At 41.1% G+C, this 25,395-nt stretch overlaps 1 protein-coding gene across 14 annotated transcripts in view; it reads right to left on the bottom strand.

The window, feature by feature from the left end:
* LOC126100822 (protein bric-a-brac 1-like) overlaps nt 1-25,395 on the bottom strand; it is a 485,405-nt gene that overhangs the window by 95,745 nt on the left and 364,265 nt on the right. Inside the window, exons 1-2 of one of the 14 annotated variants that reach the window (XM_049911469.1) lie at nt 24,642-24,706; nt 24,276-24,491 (exon numbers count right to left, since the gene is read on the bottom strand). The exons of 11 other annotated variants lie outside the window; for them this stretch is intronic. In XM_049911469.1, coding sequence (XP_049767426.1) covers nt 24,276-24,483 — 208 coding nt within the window. In that variant the 5' untranslated portion in view covers nt 24,484-24,491; nt 24,642-24,706. Of the gene's footprint in view, nt 1-19,690; nt 19,892-19,987; nt 20,204-20,614; nt 20,862-24,275; nt 24,492-24,641; nt 24,707-25,395 lie in introns of those variants that run through there. 2 more of the 14 variants (XM_049911470.1, XM_049911463.1) reach the window with 2 other exon arrangements.

Here is a 25,395-nt window from a genome sequence, read left to right as displayed (position 1 = left end):
TGTTCCTACATTTTGTACCATATTTATTCGTGAAAAGTACGTATACACCCTCATAGCCTCACTTTCACATTTCAAACGTCTAACTGCACAGCACACAGCTCTCACATAGCATGTAATTTTGACGCAGACGTGTATACGAAAACGACCACTCCAAACAACCGAGTCTCAGAAGTACAGGAATAAAACGTCAATCTACCCTTCCCAGCGAGTAACGCATTAAATAATGCTGTGGGCTTTCGAGTGTGACACGTAGTATGTTCTCGAAATAAAGTAAATAGCAGTTACTGTTTTTTTCCCCGAAAGAATGTGTATTTTGATTTATTCGTTAGCCGCATTAAACCGGAAAATGGAGGAGCCTGTTGCATATTATTCGCTGACGCCAACTAACCACATTTAAACACTGCAGCATTCGGCAGGAAACTCGTTTCTCTATACCAAAAAATCCTCCGTTTTTTGTTTGTTCTCTTCTGTCCTAGTGGAAGGAGGGGATGGGAGTACCACCACGACATTTTTTTTTTTTTTTAATGTCGTTCATCTCGATTTATCCTCTCACTAATCTTTTGCTGATGATTTCTGTCGGACCCATCTTGGAGTTTGATTTCTATTATGTGGAGATCGTCTGTGGTATTTGTACACCATTGAATTGCGGCTTTTCTCTTTGTGTAGAAAACTTTTTTGTTTCTAGTCCATCATCTTAAGCTGCAGTACAAATGCTTTCGCGGTTGTTTCTGCGAATTTTCTTATTCTACTAACAAGTTACTTGTTACGTTTGTTTTATAATGCCGTTCTTGTAACTGGATTCTAGCACCCCTCTTAACTGCTTTGCACTTGCTTCTCCAGCTCTCCGAGGCTGGGAAAGTGTGTTTTGGCTGCGTACTGAACTATTAGTTTCAGAAACTGCTGTGTGATCATAGGCACCAACAAGGGAGGGATTGGGAGGGGGTCAAGAAGCAGAATCTTTATATTTTAGTATTCTCCCAGATTTCCAGCAACGACAGTCTGCGATCATATTAATTTCCCTTTTTTCCTAATTATTTTTGTTGCAGTTCTCTAATTTCTTTTGTTTTTTATCTCAGATTTTTCAGCAACACGGCTTGAAATATTGATAAATGAAGAAATATTTTTCTTGTGAATAACTCGTTGAATTCTCTGGATTTAATAGTAACTGGATGTAATTTCAGATCGTTGGATCAACATAACGACATTTTTACTGATATCAGATACAGATGCTCAGGATATACTTGCTTTCGATTTCGATATCAATCTACCTATGAACATTTGAAGACTGGCCATTAATCGTTTAAAATGCTTTGTCGAATTCAGTCCTTTGGGCTCTTATGTTCTCGTCACCACACCAATTATATAAAGCATAGCAAATTATACTCTTACTCAGTCTTGGATAAATTTCTGTGGGTCCCCAAGTGTATGATGATATTCTGGGAAAGGTTTTTATTATAGATTCTCAGAATTACTATTGTTTTAGTTAGTAATACACCTTGTAATCATTACGAATTTTTCTGCTTTTGTTGCTCAGTCATACGCTTTTCATAAATTGTGTGTGTGTCTAACAGTGTTCATCCAACTACTTGGTATCAATTTTTGTCAAGTCACAAACGTGTCTATGGCTGTTCTGAAGATCTTGTTAACTTTTCTGGTAGTATAACCCAATTTTGTATCCCTCTTAATATTCTTGTACTTGGGTATTCTTGGAGTTGGTTTCTGTCAATATCTTACATCCAATTGGGTGGTTTATTTTAAATATGTAACCACAAAACAATACTTCGTGCACTGGGCCTACAATGGATTTATGTAGAAACCGATTTTATAATCTAGCTCAAGTATATTATATAATATCTATTTTTTATCTATTATTATTATTATTATTATTATTAAAAAATTATTGCTGACGGATTTCAGAAGCAAGGGGAATGTCTTACTTTGTGATCTCTATCGAACTGAATACTCCGCGAAGGATACTGTTTTTCACCCATACTCCTTGCTTCCACAAGACTTAAAGAACAGCAACAATATCATTAACAAGAAATTTGTCTGATTATACAAGGTGACGCATAAAGCACGGACGTTAAAAAAAACACTATATCGTTACATGTGCTTCAAAATTTTTTATTTACAGAATAATATTCAAACGTGGAGTCATTTTACAAAATTAATGCTAGGAAACATCTTCCAGGTGACGGCAGTTTTCAGCGATGCACTTCTCAAGCCGCTCTAGGAAGTTGTCTTCCACACTCTCCAGCACAGCTCTATTTCAAGCACTTCCACACGAATTGGTTCCTTCAATTCTTCAAGTGTACTTGGTTTATACTCATATTCATGTGACTTGGGGTAACACCATAGGTCTTGGGAAGGAGGCGGCCAACTGATGTCACCAAACCAGGAAATGACGCGATCGCGAAAAACAGTCGGAACAGCTTTCACTGACAAACAAAGTAATGTCATTTTGATGAAGTATGGCTTCAACCTTTTTTGCAGTGCTTGCTGAGTGAGGAGCCACTGGCGGGTTTCCATTCATCACTGTTCCTCGTAAACGAAATGATTCACCCGAACGAAAAACGGTATTACGCGTGAGAACACTATCATGTCTCGCAAGCCTGAAACGGCGAAACTCTCGCTGAACTGCAACGACTGACTCATTATTACGAACAAAACTATCTTAAGGAAACAATGTTGCACAGTCCACAGCTTCATGACCTCTACAAAACGTGACCACGAATTCCCCCACTCCTACTACCTGAGCCTGAATACTACCTGTTATAAAAACGTCTGGCGTTCCAGCTTCAGCCCCTGTATAAATGTAACTTGGACAGCAATCAGTTCGTGGTTCACAAAATAGCCTTTTTTAATTCCACCAGATGATCCAAGTGTGCAGTGTTACATCTGCTATATTATGGAAGAATAAATACTCATTAGAAGAGGCAAGGCTGTTGCTACCTCTACTCTAATTGCCGCCTATTTACGTAACAACAGTGGTATCCAACGATGTACAAAAAGGAAAATATCACATTCTTCACCAAACCCGTTAGTGGCGCGACGGCGATAATCAGCGAGCAATATTTACTTCATTATTTAGATAGAGAACACAGCACGGCCACAGTCTATAGAGGAATGTGTGCATAACAATAGCGACGCGGTACACAAGACAAATTGTGGAACAAAACTCATTATTTCACATTTAGTAGGTATAATTTGGGCAATTTTCCAACTTTTTTCCTTCGTTCTCTTAAAAAAAAATCACAACTACTTCTTGTCACAGATATAAATTTTCAAATTTGGAAACAGGAAAAAGTCATGAGACTATCTGAAGAAGCCACCTCTACACACAGAAAATTACTATAAAGTATGTTGGAGGATCACATTAGCATCTTTACACTCCATAGTTCATATTCTTTCTATGCTTACATCTTTGCTGCTTTTGTGATCCACACCTGCCATATGAAATTTTAACTGAAGTGTTTATGTCATTATTTCACCACCATTCTAATGCGTATGGAACAGCAGATACATTCACAACGACACGCAACTACTCTTACAACACAACATGTCATCAATGTACCATTCACAAATGGAGCGTGGGAGGAATGACTGCACGCACGATTCTCCAAAACTAATCACGGTAATATCACCTTTTTAAAGAGATGGGTTTGTGTCCGGTTGTGACCTCCTTCAACAATCTTTTAAGATAACAACAGTCACAGAGTTCAATAAAAGCACACACGGATAACTGGAATGAGAGAGAATGTGACAATCGTGTGGCAGCAGCGCTTTTCGATTTCACTGTTTCAACGGCCAAGTTGAAAATCTTTAACCCGTAAACAAACCGTGTTCAGTGCAGGTGCCGATCCCCGCCGGCTCCATTCTACCCAGTTTGGTATCTCCAATAGGCCAACATCTCAAATTAAAGGGGGTTATTAACAGCACGATATTTTATTTTGCTGCAGCTGCTGCAATACTGACTGAGCAGTTACTGCCTGACTATACACATTATTTGTTACAACAATCACGTTTCTCGATGACGACGCTGTCCGAGCAAGATCCCCACCGGTTCTTAAAATTACCGAACTTCCCGAATGAACCTCGCACACGATGGAAGATAATACGTGAAACAAAAATTTTGACGCAGAACTGAAACCAAGACGCGACTTGGTTATATCACGTCTAGTATTACTAGACGTATTATTTAAAACTTCGTTTGTTGCCTTGTAAAATTAACAATGCTAGCGCAAGTAGTTCAGTGAAAGTAAGCGAATTAACTAGTGTGGGCAATAGATACACCGAAGAAAGAAGCCAATCGTAAAAATGAACCACTACTGCACAATTAACAACAAATTACTTAGTAACACTGAACATCGTATGTTGAGTGAAAAGAAGACAGCAGTTGTGATATAGTTGTGAATAGCACAATCGTTTGCATAGTCACTGGGGTTTGCAATGAATTGAACGACACAAGGATTACAAGTTGCGGAACAGCGTTTCAATAATTACCTTGGAAATCTTGGTCGGTATCCTTCCTCTCCCGCCATCATTCTCCCTGGGTCCAATAGGGCCATGCCGATTAAATCGCTGGCAGTGTTCACAGCAACCTTCGATTTAATGACTGCTTTTCTTTCTAACGTGTTCCCACGATATGAAGAGTCGGGGTGGATTTTTCTGCATTAAAGAATAGTAATATAAAAAAAAAAGATCAGCAAAGACTAAGAAAGATTATTTATGGCATTTCTGTTCGCTTCTATGTGTTTGAAAGTACACTTAAGACAGTTCTCCGGAGGCAGCTCCCGCCAACTCCTACCTCTTTCTTCACAAGTTCGAGTTAGTTTTTCATCTCTGAGAACTGTAGGCGCCTCAAATGGTGGTTATTATTATTAGACATCATCACATCCTGGGCAGTACAATACAGTTGTTTAACTTCTGAACATCTACTGTAAGTACACAAGACCGTACAAGTCACACTGAAGTCTTGATTGCCGGAACGTTTGCTGAAACCAGGTCATTCAGCGTGCTGGCTTCGGACAACTTCGGGCAGACCAAGAAGTGTTCAGGTCAGAAGTTCACATTCTCTAGTTTCATCTCCAGTAATAAAGACCCACTGCTTCAAGTTGTGTGTGCACCGTGCCATTCCAGTTCGCAGTCTGTTCACTGTCTTCCACATCTGGTTGGGTAGTGGCAAACCAGTAACGGGCTATTTCTTTAGGTTTTGGCTCTATCTTCTGTTGCCATGTTTCGCAAGTTCTATTCGGAGAGCGGAAGGTGATGACTTAATTGCTTTAGTTGTTCGAAGAAAGCGCTTTCTCGATTTCGGCCTAAGACACGATGCTTCGCTTTCAAACATAGGATGCTTGGAAAATTTTTCCTGTTTTTACCTTCTCAAAATCAAACTGGGACTCTCGGATCGACGAATACCAGAATAGCTTCATGACAGGAACAATCTTGTTATTTATAATAAAACTAATTCCAAACCCACTGCACTTAAAGAAGAAAGAAAAAAAGTTCAAATGTGTGTGAAATCTTATGGGACTTAACTGCTACGGTGATCAGTCCCTAAGCTTACACACTACTTAACCTAAATTATTCTAAGGACAAACACACACACCCTTGCCCGAGGGAGGACTCGAACCTCCGCCGGTACCAGCCACTGCACTTCAGTAAATATTTCCTGTCCCTATCGCTTGGAAGACTTCATGAGAAACATATCTCGGCAGATCAAAGTTTCCATTACTAACAGCACAGAATATGGATTGTAAGATATGGCCAGGTAACTTGCATCAGATGGTAAAGCGACGAAGGCTTTACATATGTAAGCAACTTTAAACAGAACTTGTAAAGTACGTTCTATGTTCTATTAGTGTCTTAAGTTCATGAGCCGAAACATAATTTAAAGGAAGGCAGTTCTCGAGACACACAAGAAGCATTCACTGATTTGTGCGTAGCATGAATTTGGTTATTTGGGCAAGTTTTTTTTTTATCTGGGCAGCAAAATAACTGATGACGGTCGACATGGAGAGGATGTAAAATGCAGACTGGCAATAGCAAGAAAAGCATTTCTGGAAATGAGAGCTGAGTTTACATCGAGTTACGAAACCTATTCTAAGGGTATTTGTTTGGACTGTAGCCTTATGTGGGGAAGTAAACGGTTATAAAAAGAAGAAAATAGAAGCTTTTGAAATGTGTTGCTGCAGAAGAATATTGAGGTTTAGATGGGATGATTGTATATCTAATGAAGAGTTACTGAATCAAATTGTGGTCAACTAAATCTGCGGTACAACTTGAATAAAAGATGAAATAGGTTGATAGGGTGCATCCTGGACCGTCTAGGAATAGTCAATTTGGTTAATGGAGGCAAGTGAGGAGAAGAAAAATTGTAGAACGAAAGTGGTGAATACAGTAACAAGGACAAAATGGATGTAGGTTGCAGTAGTAATGCAGATATGAAGGGGGGCTTGCATGGGACAGACTAGCATGGAGAGCTGCATCAAATCGGTCTTCGGAATAGAAAAAATTACGCTGAGACGCTATAAGGAACAATGTTAATCCCAAGAGTATTTGTTATGTTAGCGTTTAACTACCGGTAGCCAGCGGGCGAACAAGGTACAGCAGGTAGTTGCTTGGTTGGTTCTAAAGGTGCACTGTCTGAAAGTACGGCTGTTGTAGCAAGGTTACGTGTACGCAGTTATGATGAAACTCTGTGTGTGTGTGTGTGTGTGTGTGTGTGTGTGTGAGAGAGAGAGAGAGAGAGAGAGAGAGAGAGAGGTGTTCCGACAACCTGCAGATGCAAGCGGTGGATCAATACTGGCCGCGGGCTGGCCTTGAGTGAGGGATCCGCCACACCAACACCGCAGGCGACACTGTCTACGTGCGACCCGACCCCTCTGTACGTCCGATCCTGCACTCTTGAAGAAGAGGGTCAAAGAGCTTACAAACCGCCGGCCACATTTTTCAAGATTCTCGGGTCCCCTTTTGCATCCGTCACTAGTCACTTCTCACACGGTTGCTTCAAAAATATACGAGCAAGAGATCACCGTAACATACACTTGTAGCAGGAGCGATGTAGATGACGTACAGCTAGCGTTAGGCGGCCACTGTATTTTAAGTGATGTGTCAGACGGCTCGGCAGTACGCCACCAGCTCAGTAAGATGGGTCGATGGTGGAGACGTGACAGAATGGCACAAAGGAGGTATCATGTCTGGACACGTCCAAGACTACACCGTTATGATGTTGCCCTACTTCTTGGTGTATCAACGCGGACTGTCCCGGTCTAAGGTGTCTTCAAGGAACTGCGCACCACTCCTGCCGGCGTAAGAAAAGTTGTATAAGGCGCAGTCAAATGAAAACGAGGCAAATAGTAAAAGTAAGAAAACTGCTCATTATTTCAAAAGTAATCGCCGAACTGTTTATACATATGTCCCACTGTGTGACGGTAGCAACGTCACTGCGACGAGTAACGACATTAATTACATCCGCTCTCACATATTACAAATAGCGAACAACGATTTAAAGTTCAATCATTGTCTAGTGATGAGAAAGGGATGAGAAAGTCCATATTACCGAGAAAAGTAACACAGAACACAGCACTGTAGCGAAATCACTATTTCGAAATCTTAGTGCCAAGTCGTCCCCTCGCTCAGGTGTCTGATATAAGCGCTAGATACATGTAAAACAAACGCTCTGATTACTACAGGCAAAACTAGATGTAACAGCACCCAATTCAGTTCACATGATGATGCAATCATGCGCGCTGACAACATACTTCACGAATGCAGTGCAGTGCTGCAACGCGGTTCGAATTTCACGTTACCTAGTTCCCCCTATAACTTGCCTAGGCGAACGAAATCGCAGGATTACCTTGCCACTTCCAGTAGGACCTAGTTGAGCTTTTCAGCTGTTTATTACACGCCAAGAGATTCACTGTGGTGTGTGTGTGTGTGTGTGTGTGTGTGTGTGTGTGTGGAGAGAGAGAGAGAGAGAGAGAGAGAGAGCTGGTTCGTTCATGGCTAGCAAGGGTCCTGTCCTAGCCCGGCATCGTTTTCATCAGACAGGAGTGTTCATTACAGCACACACATCATCGCAGACTGAAGGTGTCATTCCAAGAATAAATAATATTAACAACAAGTGCAAATCTTATTCATTATAACTGCAATGTGGACGGTAAGGGTCTTTCGGCGCAGAGGACTGACTTGATTTTCCATCTCTTATTCCCCATAGCTCCAGTTACGCAATGCGGATGTATTGTTTACACATGGGCAGCAAAGTTAGAATAGAATAAAATAAAGGTTAAGACTACTTTCTAGCGCGCGTGTCCGCGTGATCACGAGCCGGTTTAAACGCCAGCTGCAGTTCACGACATCCAGTTCGTGATGGCTTCACTCGTTCGTTCGTCGCGCTACACGTGACAATAGCTGCGGACATCAAGCTCACTGATGTTCTCGCAATTTTTCTGGGCAGACCCACTTATACACGAGGATTTTCGTAACAATAAACAATATGGAGTGAAAAAGGCGCAAAAAGTAGAACAATGGCAATAGTACTACTACTACTACTACTAGTAGTAGTAGTAGTAGTAGTAGTAGTAATAGTAATCTGTACGGAAAATTGTTAAAGGCAGAGCATATTTTAATGTTCTTAGATGCTGCAGTAATTTAGACGGATGGAACGTGAATCGTAAAATACTCTCCCCTCTCTCGAGGTAAGAGAACCAGTCAACTGACCTTGAGATTACATGACAAACAATGTTTCCGTGGATTGTTCCATCAACCATTCTAACAGAATCTAATAGGTAAAAGCGGAAGTGCACTGGCATGCTGCTACAGGCCCACGTCATCTGTGTGCTGTTGTGGGTACACAAGCGAATAAATACGACTGCACAGAGGGCTCTTGTACAAAGGATTTTGCAATACGACGCAACAGTAAGTCGCAGGAGGCTGTGTTCTGAGTAGAGATGGGCAAAGTCGTTCATCCTTCGGAACTAGTTCACTGGTGATAGCTCTTTTTTGGGAACTCTTCATTTTTACTCTTTCACCGTTCATTGTGTTTGGTATATGGTTCTTATGAAAAACTGAAACTTAGTAGCATAGATGACGGAAGATGGAAGGCGCCAAGAGGGGGCACTTGCCTCCCCCCTGGAGTACAGAGTTTTTATTCATAACAAAAATTCTCACACATATTTGTAATTTTCGTGATTCTGCAAAATACTCTTAACCAACAGCAGCGTTATCTGGCTGATCGCAGTGAAATAATATAAAGTGGCGCACGAAAAACCGGCCCCGAATGCAGAGTGCTCGCCAGTTAACGATCTGTTGATTGCTACGAGCAGAATAGATAAACATGTAATAATTGGGCAGTGAAGAAATAAGAAATGAACTAATGCAAACAAGTTTGAAACAATAGATGACGATTGGTATGCGACAATGAGCGGTCTAGTACACGGAGCTGATTTTTCGTGCGCCACCCTACACCACTAAAATAATATTCTAGGAGTTATCATATTCTCTTCACAGAATGTGACACCATACACTCGATTACGGAGCGGGGGCTTCATGCGGTTGTAGGTCGGTCTGCCATCCATAACAATGAACATGCTCTTTTACCTTTGATTAAAAAAAAAATATGGCCACTCGTGTGTGCCGTGCCGACATCCTCCTTTGCATGTGTAAAAACAAAAAATCTTGCAATTTTACTAGTATTTCTTCTGCTGTTTATCCAAACTGTGAAGTACGCTGGCACGCCGTTTTGTTACCTGAAAATATGTATCCTTTACACACCACGTAACTTTTATATAATTTATGTAATTATAAAATACATTTTAATTACAGGTCGTGGACGCTGAACAGAATACGAAAAGAACCAGAAGTTCAGAATTCAAAAAAGGCTTGAAACGGATCTGGAATCGGCGTGCGAAACGAAAGAAACGAACAACTCGATACCGAAGTAACTATGAGAAGTCGGCAGTGGAACTGCGACGAGTGGCCACGCATAGAAGGACGAGTCCGGCCGGGCGAGACCGAGACAGACGGAAACGGCACCAAGGCTGGAACGAGACCGGCCGACGTGCCATTCGGGAACGAGACCGACAGTTACCCGGAACTGTAAGTAGAAAGCCGCGACCGAAGTGAATTATGAAAGACCGTTCCTCAGAATTCGTTCCTCGCTCGTTCCGTTCATCTTGATGAACCGTTCCTTTGGATCCGTTAGTTCGTGAAAGACCCATCTCTAGTTCTGAGAATACTTCATATTTGCATTGCAGCCGCTGTGCCATGTCTATGGGCGCAGTCGTTCACTAGCACATGTAGTTAGAAGTGCTTGCTATGGCATCGTAGTCACGAAGTTTGATTCGGACACTTTTGCGGTACAACTTCGAGCGTAGTTTAAACACACACCAGTACTTTGAAGGGATGACGCCGGCACTCTGTGATGTGTGTCCACATCGTACAACTATAGTCAGGTGGTACAGAGAACTTCAAACAGGAAATTCGACTCTGGAGGACGCTGAAAGGACGGCAAGGCCACTATCATCACTTACGGAGGGAGACATTGATGCTGCGAGGAAAATGCTAGACGAAAACACTTGAGTGACCTATAAGCAGATAGCCTTAGGGCTAAATGCACCAGCAATTAATTCGGTTTTACATTATCGTTTGCAAGTTGTTGTCTGTGGCTGCCGCATAGCCTGACGAAAGAGCAGATGACACGACGTGTGTCTTGGTGCTTGGAGATGTTAAAGAAGTTATGTAAGGGACAATCTCAGTATGTGAATAACATCGTGGCAGATGACGAGACTTGGCTATACTATTATAAGAAGCAGACTAAGGCTCAAAGGAATGTGTGCGTCTTTGAAGATGACACGCGCCTAGCTGTCAGAAAACCCCGATAAGAAGAAAATGATAGCTTTCTTTTTAATCGAGTGGGATTGTGGAGCATATTGTTTTGGACACACAGAAGACAGTCACAGCTAAGCGGTACACTGAGCAGTGACTGCCCAGTCATCCAATCTTTGAAGAACCTGCGATCGAAGTCAAGAATGGACACTTGGTTTCTCCATCGCGACGACGGTCAATTTCGCCGCGCCAAAGCATGCACCGAATATTTACGGGGTACTCGACAAACTCCTTGAGCACCCTCCTTACAACCCAGACCTTGCTCCTCGTGACTTTTTACAGTTTCCCCATGTCAAAATGACGCTGAAGAGAGAGAAGTTTTCAAATGATAGGGACCTCCTCAGTGCTTGGAATGACGTGTGTGTGTGTTGTTCCCTACACAAACTTGGGAGAACTGGCTTAGGGATTGGTTTCAGAGGATAGAGAGGTGTACCCAATGCGGCGGAAATAACTTCGAAAAAAATTAAGTAAATAAAGCTCTATTGCAAAACTTCCCTAGTAGCCTTTGTATCCTTCACTGGCGGGTGACGACGGCCGTGGAACATATTCGTCCTGCATGTTTCTTTAGGTACTTGCACCCTGGCAACGACGTGTACTAATGAAAGTCGAACCCCAGTGTGTTAAACGGCATCACCTGTATCTCACTGCATGGACGGCTAGTCCATGGTAGGGAAGGACGATGTACAAGATCGATATATATTAAAAAAAAGCTATGTATAGCATCAATCATCTATATCCTTTTTTACTCGCTGATTCGTTGCATTGACTGGTCGAAACCATTTTATTTATCTTTTTAACGATTTCATCACCATAGAGGGCAAAGGCGCGCAGACATTCGTTTGCTTCTTGATTCGCAACGTAACGGTCACCTCAATGGAAAACAAACTACTGGCCAAATCCCCATACATGTAGCTGGGGGGGGGGGGGGGGGGAGCGACAATTGGAAGGATACGTTCCTGCTGAACGTTCTTACTACTTTCTTCGCAATACAACTTGACAAACTCTGCAAAAGCTTCCACTATTCATACAAAATTACTGCAAAATGTACCAACCTCTTGAAACGGTATTAACTATACGACGCAAAGATTTTAAGTGTTGTAAAAGATGTTCTCTTCTGTCACAAATTGCGACCTTCAGAGACGGCTTCTTAAGATAATTGTTAAAAAACACTACACAAGTAGCAAAATTACACTCTTGGTTTGCGGCATGCTTGCTAAACTTACTGCAACTGTCGCTGAAGAACCCATAGCAAAAGATGTTCAGACACTTGCTCTGATTAAAATAAACTCAAGAATGGGCCTCATAGAAGATGTAATACAAACGACTTGGAGTACCACTTCAAGTGGATGAACTTTTAAGTTGCAATGCTCAGTGCGAATTTCATAGAAAACATTGAAGAGTTCATTAAAACTGATTTGTGTCAAAATAAAGGCACTGAATCAGACTCTAAGAAGTCCAATAAAAAAGAACAGTCCTTTTCATACAGAGTGGTCATCATAAATTAGTACATCAGAAATGGAAGAGTTAATAAATCTGAAGATAGTTCTTTGAGGACTTGACTTTTCAATGTACCTGATAACTTTTATAGAAAGACTTAAAATGAAAATCACTGGAAATTTGTAATAATCATAAAACACAATTTGCAAAATTATATAGAATCACAACTGAATATTTGACAATGGTTTGGCGTATCTGTTCAAGATGAGACACTATTTTGCAAACCATAAAAAAATTAATTTTAGGGCTTTGTTTCAGGCATTATGGAATTGTTTTCTTTTAGATTCAGCCATATCTCAACTACACTTGTATTCAGTTGTAAAAACAGTATATTGCAAACAGTGACATATTTCTCTATGTATCATAACATGCAATATAATGCATAAAAGGCCAATGACATGTTCTTTTAATTCTTTAACTAGCTCAAGGACTGTGATCAGAGCAGAAAAGAACAGAGAGAGAGAAGGGAAGAGGTGGTGTTAAAACAGCAGAGAAGTTTTATATTTTGAGTCAGTTTAAAAGACCACTTCCAGTTTACTTTGAAGGGATGTTCTCCAAACCACTATTACATAAATAATAGTTGAATAGGTTGATGTCTGGTGAGAACATTAGTATTTGGAGTCAATTTAAGCAGCAGGAAGGATACGGCACAGCAGCACCTATACAGGTAGTAAATCACTTTATCTTAGGCCTAAATGATGTTTAGGAAGCATATTTTTTGTAATCTGAATGCACAGTAAGGTATTAGGACCTGTAAAACAGAACAAATGTGGTACCATACTTTGCACAAATTGATACTGAATATGATCCGTGAAAATGATTTGGAGTGAAATGGTCATGAATCGGCAGCTGAAATGTGTAGTACGGCCCTGAAATTTTCTTTGACACGTTCAACATGTGATGAATTAAGAGCCACTGAAACATATTAAAATACTTGACTAATCTTTCCAGTGTTCTGTGGAGTCAACAAATCACCAAAGTGAGTACTCATGAAGTGCAAAGATTCTAGGAATCACAAACCTGAAGAATAATTCCATTAGATGACACTAAGTAAACGGTACAACATCACTAGATCAGGTAACAACAGTTACAGTAAATTTAATAATGGGAGTGCAGAAATCTAACGAAACACATTCACACGATATGTAAAAGTTTCGGTCAGCAAAGAAAAGGTGAATATCACCTTCAGTTAATCACAAACTTGACCATAGTGGCTTTAATAAACCAAATGGAAAATGAAGATAATCTCATTAAATATATGGTCAGTCATAGCAGAGGGATGGCAAAAACTGCATGTGATTATCATTTACACCTACATCCATACTCTGCAAACCACCGTGAGGTGCATGGCAGAGAGTAAGTCCCAGTTACTAGTGTTTCTTACTGTTACATTAACATATGGAGTATGGAAATAATGATTGATTGAATGCCTCTGTACATGCAGTGATTATTCTAATCTTATCCTCACAATCCCAAGTGAGTGATGCATAGAGGGTTGTTGTATATTCCTAGGGTCATCGTTTGTAGCCAGTCCAATCTTTATTAACAGACTTTCTCAGGATAGTTTATCTTCAAGAGTCCTCCAGTTCAGTTCCTTCAATATCTTTATGGCACTCTCCCACAGATCAAACACATCTGTGACCATTCTTGCTGCCCTTCTCTGTATAGGTCCAATATCCCGTTAGTCCTATCTGGCACAGATACCACACACTTTAGCAATATTCTAGACCCAGTTGAAAGAGTGATTTGTAGGCAATCTCCTTTGTACACTGAACTTCCCCAGAATTCTGCCAATAAACCCACGTCCAACAACTGCTTTATCCATAACTGAACCCATGTGATCACAGTGTGAGCATTACAGGATTCATCTAACCAGGTGCACCTACACACGAAGTGAACAACTTTTTGTTGCAGCAACCCATATTTACGTTATCAATGTAATTGAAAGACAGCATGAATAATGCACATAAAATTGAACTCTGAAGTAGCCACATGTTCTCCAAGATAAATATTGGAATCACAGTACATGCAGTTTATGACTGTTCTAGTCATTCCTTGGAAGTGTGATCTGAAGAATCTTTCCTGAGTAAACACATATATAGAAAGTCAACAGATTGCATATAAAATATGCTGAATCAGGATGGCTGCATAAACTTGGGAAAAAATCCCTGGGAATTCTAATCATGAAGAGGAGGAGGAAAACCTGTCAGGAAGTTCCTGATAAATTAATGGTGTGTGTGTGTGTGTGTGTGTGTGTGTGTGTGTGTGTGTGTGTGTAGGAGGGGGGGGAGGGGGGTGCACAGCTTACCACAATAACAACCTTCCTTTCCTCGCAGCTGAACAGTAGTTTAGCCACAGTTTTTAAACACTGATAATTTATACGGAATATTATTCATATAATTAACACACTTAGAAATAAGAGTATTACGTATTTTAAAAATCTGTGATTTACAAAAATAAATAAAATCAAATTTGAATGCTAGATTAAAAATGCAGAATTCCCTGGGATTTTAGAATTTCCCATAATTCCCTGATTTTTCCAAGTAAAATGTGATTCCCTGAGAATTCCAGGTTTTCCAAAAGAATTGCTACCCCAAACCTACATACTCTTCCTTCATAGATCAGATCTGGTTAGCAAACTTTTCACGAGACAAGATTTGCACTTCATTACAGTGGACACCTATCTGAGTCAACAAGCCATAAAACTGTATATGAGTTCATGTTCTCGAACTGTAGCTCCCATTCCTCTGTTACATGCTAACGAAGTGCACCACTGAGTAGAACACACTACTGCTAACAGAACAAGGTAGCAGATATCATCAACAACAACAGAACCACAGAATGAGTATTTAACTTCAGACTGAGCTGCAAGCTACAGTTCAAGAATTGCCAACATACAAAATCCAACAGCCAAAGAGCTCTTCCACTGCACAAATGAATGCAACAGAATCATCAGTACCAGCTAGTCCGTAGGGAATGTGCTTGACCCCGAGAAGATCCACAATACTGAAGGACTGTTTATGATTTTGTTGAGAAAAGACAATATGTTTCTACCAATGTGTAACATGATCCAATCCAATAAATATTAGTGTCATCACAACAGCAGCTCTCCCTTCCTACAAAGTACCGCCCCTCTTGTATGTAGAAGGAAATATATCTGTCACGACAGCAGCACCAGCAGATCAAACAATGTCACTGCCAGTAAACTCGGCGTATTTCATAAAATTATAATAGAACTAAATAACAACTTCACCGACTGTCAACATGTGACTTACACTTTACATGGTGTACAGATCTTGCATCTTATTGAATATCATTTGTTAGAAAGAACAGTGCTGATGTAACTGCTTACTACACAATAAACAATGGGTAATTGAGAGGTGGTTATTTAAATTGAAGATAATTTAGTGCTAACTGGGAATATTTGATTTATGGGCTTAAGGCTACAGTCTAATGTGTAATTCTATGCCTAACATTTCGTCTTCCACTGCTAGAGGCTTCATCAGAGTTCTAAAGACTCAAAGCTGTTACAGACTCTAAACAAGCCGATTATATCGGTTCGTGATGTCATCTGACAGCTGCCTAAGATTGTGGAGCCCCACTAACAAATGCTATGGAGTTGGTGTTGTTCGTTTTATTTAGCTCTATGCTCACAACTTGTCTAATTTAACTCCTCCTCCTCCTCCTCCTCCTCCTCCTCCTCCACCGCTACCTCCATTGAGACAGTTTCTGTGCTTATGAATTTCCGCAGCCTCTCTTTACATCCTAGTATAGTAATTGTTAGATCTTAATAAAACCACAGTGTCAGAGAATCTAATATTGTGACTTCCTGGTCCTAGTGTGTGATTGGCTATTGCTGATTTATCGCGTGGGCAAGACAGATAAATTAGTAGTAGCATATCATGCACTAGGACCAGGAAAACCACCAAATTCATTTCTCTGACATTGTGGTTTTAGCAAGATCTGATAATTACTATTCTAGGATGAACTGAGGGGCCATAGAAATTCAAAACCCCAAAAACAACTTCAACAGAATATGAGAAGGACTAAAATTACACAAGTTGTGGGTCCTAGTGCTAAATAAAATGAACAGTGCTAACTCTTACCCTCCATGAGCTCCACAGCATATTCTATGCAGTCTTGGGCAGTAGTCTAATGATGTCACGAACCAACTGTGGAGACAATCTGGCTTGTTGAACTTTTTCCTAGTCTGTAATAGCTTTCCAATTCCCTAAAGCCTCTGATGAAGTCTCCAGTAGTGGGAGACAATGTCACACAAAGAATTATGCCTTGGACCACAAACTTACGCCCATAAATCAAATATCAGCAATACCAAAAATATTGGCCATGAAAGACAACACTGAACGTAGTACTTACTCACATAAATATTTATTGTGTCACCCAATATTTTGATGTTTATGAGATTTAATTAACTGAATACACACATTCATTATTTATAAGAGAAAAATTGAGGGTCAGAAAGCAAACCGAGTTAACTTGCCTGTTTACAAAAACAAAGAAAATATCATTACTGGTGGTAATCTCAAATTCCTTACATACAATAAAGACAGAACAGACATTGAAAATGCTGTATTCATACAGTCTGATAATTGTGATTGGTTTCCCCCAAGAGCAAAAGCTGTGACGGTCTAATAGGTAACATTTTTATAGATTAACAGCTGTTATAAAAATAGAAGTCAAATAAATACTTAACGGTATGCCAGGTCACAATTGTCAGCTGTTTACAATTAGCACTACTACTCCCACTAGGAACTTCTGATATGTCAGTAAAAGGATCAGATTGATAAATGAACCAGAACTACACATTTTTAACAACTCCTTGCAACATAAAGACTAGGATACAGTGCACAAAAAATATTTTGAGTATTCATATCTGAGGAAGCTCTTCCACAAGAACATCAAAAATAACCCTCAGAAAAATACTAGTTGCAGGTGACTCACAAAAGGAATAAAAAATACTGTTACTGAGGATGTTGTATGCCTGCCACAAAATCAAATGATTCCCAGAAAATGCTTCTCCAGAAATTTCTTGGAATGTTTTAAGCTGTAAGTTACATAAATAAAGCCTTTCCTTAAAATCTGGAATTGAGAATCAGATCAATACAACACACACACACACACACACACACACACACACACACACACACAAAGAGTGAAACAGGTAGAATCAATTGGCAGACAATGGATGATGCATGGTAAATCATAATAGGAGTAGGTGGTTGAAGGGAAGGGATATATAATAATCATTTTTAACAACAACTTACTAGATTACTTGAAATCATCTGTAAAGTAAGGTACAAAACGTGTGCAATCTTGTACTGACAAAACTTGACCACACTTGTATACTTCCTGTCTAAGAACAATGAGGTAATTCGAACAATGAAAAATAAAAACTTCACTGGTGTGGGCAATACATAAGAGTACTGAAACACTGTTACAAATCTAAAAGCAAAGTTATCTCACACAAATTCAATGAGTCTAAACAAGAAATTGTGCTCAATAGACTCAAACAAGCAATTGCCAATTAAAGGTGATAAAAACAGAGTTTCCTAATAACTATCTTAGTTTCCTCTGAAGAAGTCTATAAAAAATTCTGGAAAATCTATGTTCAGCCACACTAGCTACAGTACATCAATAATACAATCCCCTCAACATAAAATAGTTTGGCTTCTAACGTCATTTCTCATTAGCTAATGAATCTCTAGAATCCTTGAACAATAATAAAATGGCTCTAGTAGTGAGCTCGCTTTCAAAGGCCTTAGATTGTGTGACAAATCAGATTTTGCTTAAGCAGGATTGGAGAAGCAATCATGCTCGAATCATCTCAACGATGAATAGAAAAAGGTGGTTCTAAACTATGCTGAAAGCACATCTGCCGTATCTGACTGGGGTACCGTCAGCTTTGGTATCCCATATTGTTGTGTGCTGGATCCTCTGTTTTAAGCTGAAATCTTTAGAAGTCCTTTCATTGTGTCTGACTGTGACTCTACACCTCCTATACATGGTGAGTAGCAGTTGTGTATAACTTATTTACAAGCAATTTATCCATCTACATAGTGAGTAGAAATCTACCCTTTTCCAGAACACGAATTAAAAGCACCTCCACCCCTTCCTCAACAACTGCATTGCTACTTGGAATTCTTGTGATAATGATTCAACAGGTGGATTACACAGCAGTCCTCATTACTGAACCTGAGATTTTTTTTTAAAAAAAAGTACATGAAATTCTGTAGCAGAAGGCCTCACAAAACAATATGAAATAATTTTTGAATAAAACGAATAAAATATGTTAAATTTTTGAGTGTGTATATATTACAGCTCAGCTTTAATTCACTCATTACGAATCTTAAACACCTCAACTCTGCAACTTTTGCCATACAAATAGAAGATTGTGGGGCTAAAAATGTAAATGAGTTGGATTTTCATCTTTAAGGCAACATATTTATGGGTAGCTCATCATTAAAACAACAAGTGTTTCTCGAACAGAAATGGGTAATATGAATAATATGTGGTGCCCATTATACAACCTCTTTTAGACAGCTCTAAACAACAGAGCCTACTGCGATCAGCATCTACATACTTTCTTCCTCACTAAGTTTTTTCAATTAATACTCAATCCCAATCCGTTAACAACAGTAACGTTCATAAATATAATACTAGGAGGAGGTATATATATATCACACTATCTTTCACCCAGCCTTCGTATATCGCAGAAATCAATGAAGTATTAGCCATAAAAAATCTTTGACCACCTACAAAGTGATTTAACGATATGTGTGTACTACAATTGTAAAACGGCCTCGTTCTATATCATAGCGAGTGATTGCAATTAAGGCCGGTAACTAAATTGACCGGCTGTGTCCGCATTCGCGCCATTTCTACCGGAGTCTCCCACCTGCTCCGGCTGAAAAGGGAGGGAGCGTATTTCAAAATTGATGGCCTCCGTGGTCTGAGCAGCGTCGATCCTCCAATCCCACGCGTAGGACGGAGGCGTGTATTTACGTGCAGATACTTTTTGATACGCTAATGACATTGGCAATCCATCTTCACTCTGACGCACATTCAACATGGGTTCATGAAATAGTGAATTCCGGTTGGTGCGTATTCAACCCAACAACGTAAGGAAACGCAAATTTTAAATACTTTTTAGTACGTAATTTCTTCACAGACAACTCCCCCTCCCACAGCTATCTAGCTAGTAGCTCTCTATCGAAACACACACACACACACACACACACACACACACACACACACACACACTAATCTGAATTTTTCATGTACATACTTTCCTGTTCGTTAGATATTTCGTCAGTTTGTGGCCCTCCATCACTATAATAATCCTTGAAGCAGCGTTTCAAATGATTGTGCAGGTTAGACGTTCCTCCACCTGTGGCATAGGACCGCCCACACAAGTTACATATAGCATACTTTTGGTTCATCGATCTTTGAAAAAACTGCCACACATCAGATCTCCGTTTTGACATATCTAAAAAACAAATTTTTCGGTTACAAAGTTAGTATTACTGTCAGAAGAAGCACTCTTCCAACAAAAATTCACGATTCTATATAAACCTTAACGTACCTGCTTCTCTGTGTGCAAAGTGAAATGTATTAGAACAGATAGCGTCAACTTCGGTCCGAACACTGTATATAACCGGAGGGAGAGCCGCACAAGTCGGAAGCTCCGATTTACTCACCAGTTAACCGAATGCACTAACTAGCTATACTTCAATAAAATGGCTGCCTGTCCGTTTACGGTGACTAGGCTCCTGTTGCTGGTCGCCTTCTTCGGTAGTACCGGAGCTAACCGGTAGGAGCGCACAACTCTGAGTTACTCGCCGGTTAACCGAATCCTACGACGCTATTGGCCAGAGTGTCACGTGGTACACCGCGTCTTGCTACTGCGCATCACCCCACCACCCGTCTGGTCAGCTGCACGTCACTCCAGTGTCAATTGTTAATAATCCTAATCCAATAGCATGAAGTGTCAAATTTTGCAATACGGTAACTTCTGGGAAGCAGTAATTATTTTCCGAAAAATGGAAGACTGCGACACTTGCAGCCCATCATATCTGACGGCACGTGAAACACCTTCCCTCGTACTCAACGTCAGCGGCAGCTTTCGCAGTAATGATTCGACAAGTGGGTTACACAGTGTGTCATACACGACGCCGACGCACTTAAGGCATGCGTTTAGCGTGCGGTGTACCTGCAGAGAAGCGCTTGCGGCAGAAATAGTAGGCGTGACGGTAGAGCGAGGAAGTGCCGGTACGGTGGCTGTTGTGGCGCAAGACGGTGCCGCAGGCGATGCAGGTCACGTAGCCGACGGGCCGGCGCGAGCGTTTGGTGACTAGCAGCTTGAAGTGCCGCCACACGCTCGATGTGCCCGCCTGCCGCACCTTCATCAGCTTGCCCGCCGACAGCATTTCTGCCGCCTCCATTTTGCTACCCGGCAACATGGCGCCGCACTGCACAGCGCTGCCCAGGCCGTGCGCGATGTTACCCAACCCGACGCCGTACCCGCGCGGGCCCGCACGCTATGTATCCTTCCGCACCACACAGCGGAGCCCGCACGTCGATCCACTTGCGCCCAGGCCGTGCGTGCACTCGGGATACAGTTTGTCAGCAAATTAAAAAGCGAGCAGGATAGTCATCACTAACACACAAGAAGCAAGGAGTGACTCCACCGCATAGCCAAGAGCATGACTACCCGTGCGTCTTGTTTGCCCACCCCTGCCCGCGGGCGGGTATTCGAGCTGGAACAGCTGCGGTCACTGTGGCGCCGACTTCGGTGGATTCCGACAACGACCGACATCGGCCGAAGACAGCCTAGCGTTTTGTATGCCAGCATGTGCCCGTTCGCCATGCAGCCAATCTAACTCCGAACGGACGACAGTCGGTGAAACTGTACTCTTTTTTTCTACGGTGGGATCGGTCGACGTACGCACACACGAAACGCTGTAAGAAACTGGTAGTTTAGTTCAAGAAGGGAGTTTGTGGAACGCTACTGATGGAAAATAACTTAATCGGGATATAGCTCGGAAACTATAGGCTGAAATCGCAGCTTTACTGGAAACCAAACCTTAAACGGAAATTTTAGGCGTAAATTGTAACCTCAAAAAATAATTTGCTGATGTGAGAAAGATGGCCTATCTTTTTTGGGTTTTAAGTACTGTCTACGAATTATTGCGGGCGGTTTATTCCCGTTGGGCGGTGATTCTGTTATATGAAGTGGTTTGCAAATAGCTGTTTTTGCTCTTATCAATGCTTTATGTTTGTCTTTCAAACATACGCTGAATGAAAGTCATTAAATGTTATTGACTTATGCTGTTTTGCTAAATTTATCTGAAATTGTGCAGAATGTTCGTACTCTTGCTTCTCAATGTCATCACTAATTATCTCGAATATGTATATATGTATGTATGTATGTATGTATGTATGTATGTATGTAAGATTCTTTCGTCTCATATGTTCGTTGACCATCTCAGATTATTCCTGTAACTTAAGTCCCAAATTCTTTCAGAGACAAATATACCTCATTCACATGCATTCGGTGTCTTTTTTAATGGAAAAGGCCGCAATGCTACATACTCCTCCACGCATAGTGGCGTCGTGGTATCCATCCCACCCTGAGAAGTTAAAAACTAACCTCCTCCATACATAGAAAAGATTGTAACTTAACCTACAAGACCCCGCCAAAAGTGACCAAGCTGTCAGCCGATGTTATCGGACGACCTCTGACGACCGTTGTCGGTGCCACTGGGAACGCAGCGCGTCTACTCAAAGCTCAGGCTGTTTCCTGATGTTATACCAGACCTCTCGCTGTGTTCCTTTCAAACCTGCGCTGTGCAGGGCACAGAACACCCGGCAGAAGTTTATTTTCATTAGACGCATTTAATATTACACGGAATACATAAATTAGTAATTAATATAATTACCGCAAAAAAACGCATGAACAGATTTACATAAATCACTGCACACTGCCCCCACACTGTTGTACGGGAAATACTCTTCTTTGTACTGTACCATATGGCAGCTGTAGCGTTGTTCCTGATAAGGTCGCTTCCCCCAGTATGATCGCTGCTTGCTTCTCCTTTTTTAGACTATACGCTGAGCGTCGCAGATCTTTTTTAAACCCAATTACAAGGGCGATTCAGTCGGTTAGTTGTGGCGAGTTACTCTACTGCAGCGCACGGGCATGTTACTGCTGTACTGAATCTACCCTGCCACAAGCGGTCTTTTTTTGTGTGTGTATACATCGGTTCCCAGCGCCTAAGCTGCTTGGGTTGTGACAGCTGTCTATTGTGCAGTTCGGAACTCTTAACGATGCAAAGTTAGGTTATAGAGGTCAGTCCTTACAAAGAGTCGAAATATATGGAAATAGCAAATTTTTTTAAAGATCTCTGCCCGATCAGGCCATGAAGGCCCAACAGTACCGACCGACCGCCGTGTCATCCTCATGCCACAGGCATCACTGGATGCGGATGCAGGCGGGCATGAGATCAGCACACCGCTCTCCTGGCCGTGTGTGTGTTTACGAAACCGCAGCCACTACTTCCTTAGTTGGTAACTCCTCAATTTGCCTCACAAGTGCTATGTGCCCCCCGCTTGCCAACAGCTCTCACAGGCAGGCTGGTCACCCATCCACGTGCTAGCCCAGCCTGACAGGGCTTACGTTCTGTGATCTGACAGAAACCGGTGGTTACCACTGCGACAAGGTTGTTGGCATTGAAATAGCAATGACAGGGTTTACTGAAGACAAAAAAAAAACAAAGATCGTGTTATTGACTGAATAGTTTAGTAAATAGCGCTTTTTTGCTGTATGCTCTGTATTTAGTTTCATTTTATGTGCCTAATAACATCGAAAATTATTTTCCTTGTTCAACAGATCCTCACTATCGAGATAATTTTAGTTCAAAACGTTTGTGTATTTACGAGTTTATGCAAAGTGCAGGCCTTTTCTCTGCCCAAGTATTGCGAAACTTAGCTTTTTCTTTACAGGCTTTTGCCTCTTAAGGTGTAACACTAGTAGCAAAGCCCTCATTCAGCTTCAGCAATGTACAATGACAGTAAAAATGAACAATAAAGTTCAATAAGACAAAAAACCCATTTCCAAGCACTGAATGAGAGCAGGCGAGAACAGCTTAACTTCCGATGTTAGGAGAGAACATTCGAGTCCGCTGATTCTGTGCAATCGTCAGAATACTCGGTATTTTGTAACTATATTCTGCATAATCCACACATCATTGACGTCACTGTCTCGCTTGCGACGCGGTTGGTGGCTGGTGAACGCACAGGTAGCCTTGCCAGATCTAACAATAGAAAAGCCGGACTCTGCGTTATATTTAGCCGGACATATTGCACTAAAAGCCGGACTATCTATTTTAAATAGAAACAGTGTCAGTTACTTTCAGTCGTGTCTTAATGATCAATTACAGTCAAGTTTTTTGTTGTTTTTTTTTCTTTTGCAGAATAAGGTTTCAGCAATATCGCTGGGTATGGCTTGTAGATCAAGTAAGCGAACTTGAATTCCCCAGTCTCGGGGTTAAAATATTAACTAAGCCAAAAAGCTTAGTAGCACCATAACTGCTGCTACCATCTGTGGCGGCGCTTATGAATCGAATTTTCAAAACATCTAATGTTTGTTCTAGCACAAATAGGGCTAAACGTTTCTCCCGTATAATTTCTGCTTTAGTTGTGAAACAGGTTACATTTTTAGCGATTTTTCATCGGGATGGAGACACACAACAAATGGAGCAGTACAGACTAGTGGCTTATAATATTCGTGATGTTATCATAAACTAAAGTAATTTCTGTGGTACGAACGCTTCGTTTTAAACTTTAGGCCACGTTTGGCAACATAATAGTACCTATTTTGGAAGTAGATGCTATACTACGGATCCTCATTTGGTGTTTCTCGGTTTTTAAATGCTTTTCTAAGTCAGCTTTGCCTTTATGAGCAATAGAAATTGTTTGGTCACAAATATCACATTTTGCTTCCCACGGTTCCTTCCCACATAGAAACATCTTGTACTGACTTTGTAACCTGTCAGAAAATCGGCATTTTCTCTTCGACATAGTTAAATCTGAAAGAAAATGGTATTACAAATCAGTATAAAGTGTTTTAAAAAGAGTAAACGAATTTTAACAGTGTACTTTGGCTTTACTTTTGTACTTCGGGAATATCACGTAACAATAACACATTAATACCAAAACAGGGAAAATAAGTATCTTACCAGAATTACGGTCTGCTACTCACTGATAAAATAAACGCTGTCGCGTGCAAAGCAAGCGTGTACAACGCGCTTTCCTTGCGAATGCGCCGCGCAGACTAATTCATGTTCGGACGCTGCGTGTCTCAGAACTCGAGCGCGCGTGGTGGGGGTGGGTGGCAGGGTGGGGCGGGCTGGCATCGGCTGTTCACTTCATTGCCTCGCTCGCTCTACGCGTAGCGTCGTTTCGACAATGTATAAGGCTTAGATATAAGAATTGGTTGGTACACCTACATATCCTGTTAGTATAACTGGCGCTTACGTCATTAGCTCGAAACCGGCCTCATTGTATTCTATTTCATGAGTAAATAGCCTAACAGTTGTCGGACATACCGAACTTTTCATATATTTGGCCAGATACGACAGTACAGGGCCGAACACGTCCGGCTTAGGCCGGACTTGTCCGACTACAGCCGGTTAACGGACGACACTGCACTTAGGCGCGTAACATTACCCGCAAGTAGTCGATTCTGACTAGAAAGTCACTCTTGGAAAGTAGGCTTCACTTCGGGCATGGCAGACCATGTACATCATACTTGACACACATGCATGATCGAGCACTTTGGACACGCATGCCTGATGATTTCGGTGAATTTTGCGCACTCATTCGGACTTCTTAAGGTGATTGTGGGATGAAATGAAATTTAATGTCGCGTGGACAAGGCCTTGATCGATTTTCAACTGTGCATGCTTGAACAGGAATGTACTGGCAAATTGC

This window comes from Schistocerca cancellata, chromosome 9 (genome assembly GCF_023864275.1).
Source record: "Schistocerca cancellata isolate TAMUIC-IGC-003103 chromosome 9, iqSchCanc2.1, whole genome shotgun sequence".
NCBI lineage: Eukaryota > Metazoa > Arthropoda > Insecta > Orthoptera > Acrididae > Schistocerca > Schistocerca cancellata.
Note: the sequence above shows the minus strand (reverse complement) of the source record. Positions and strands in the feature narration are given on the sequence as shown.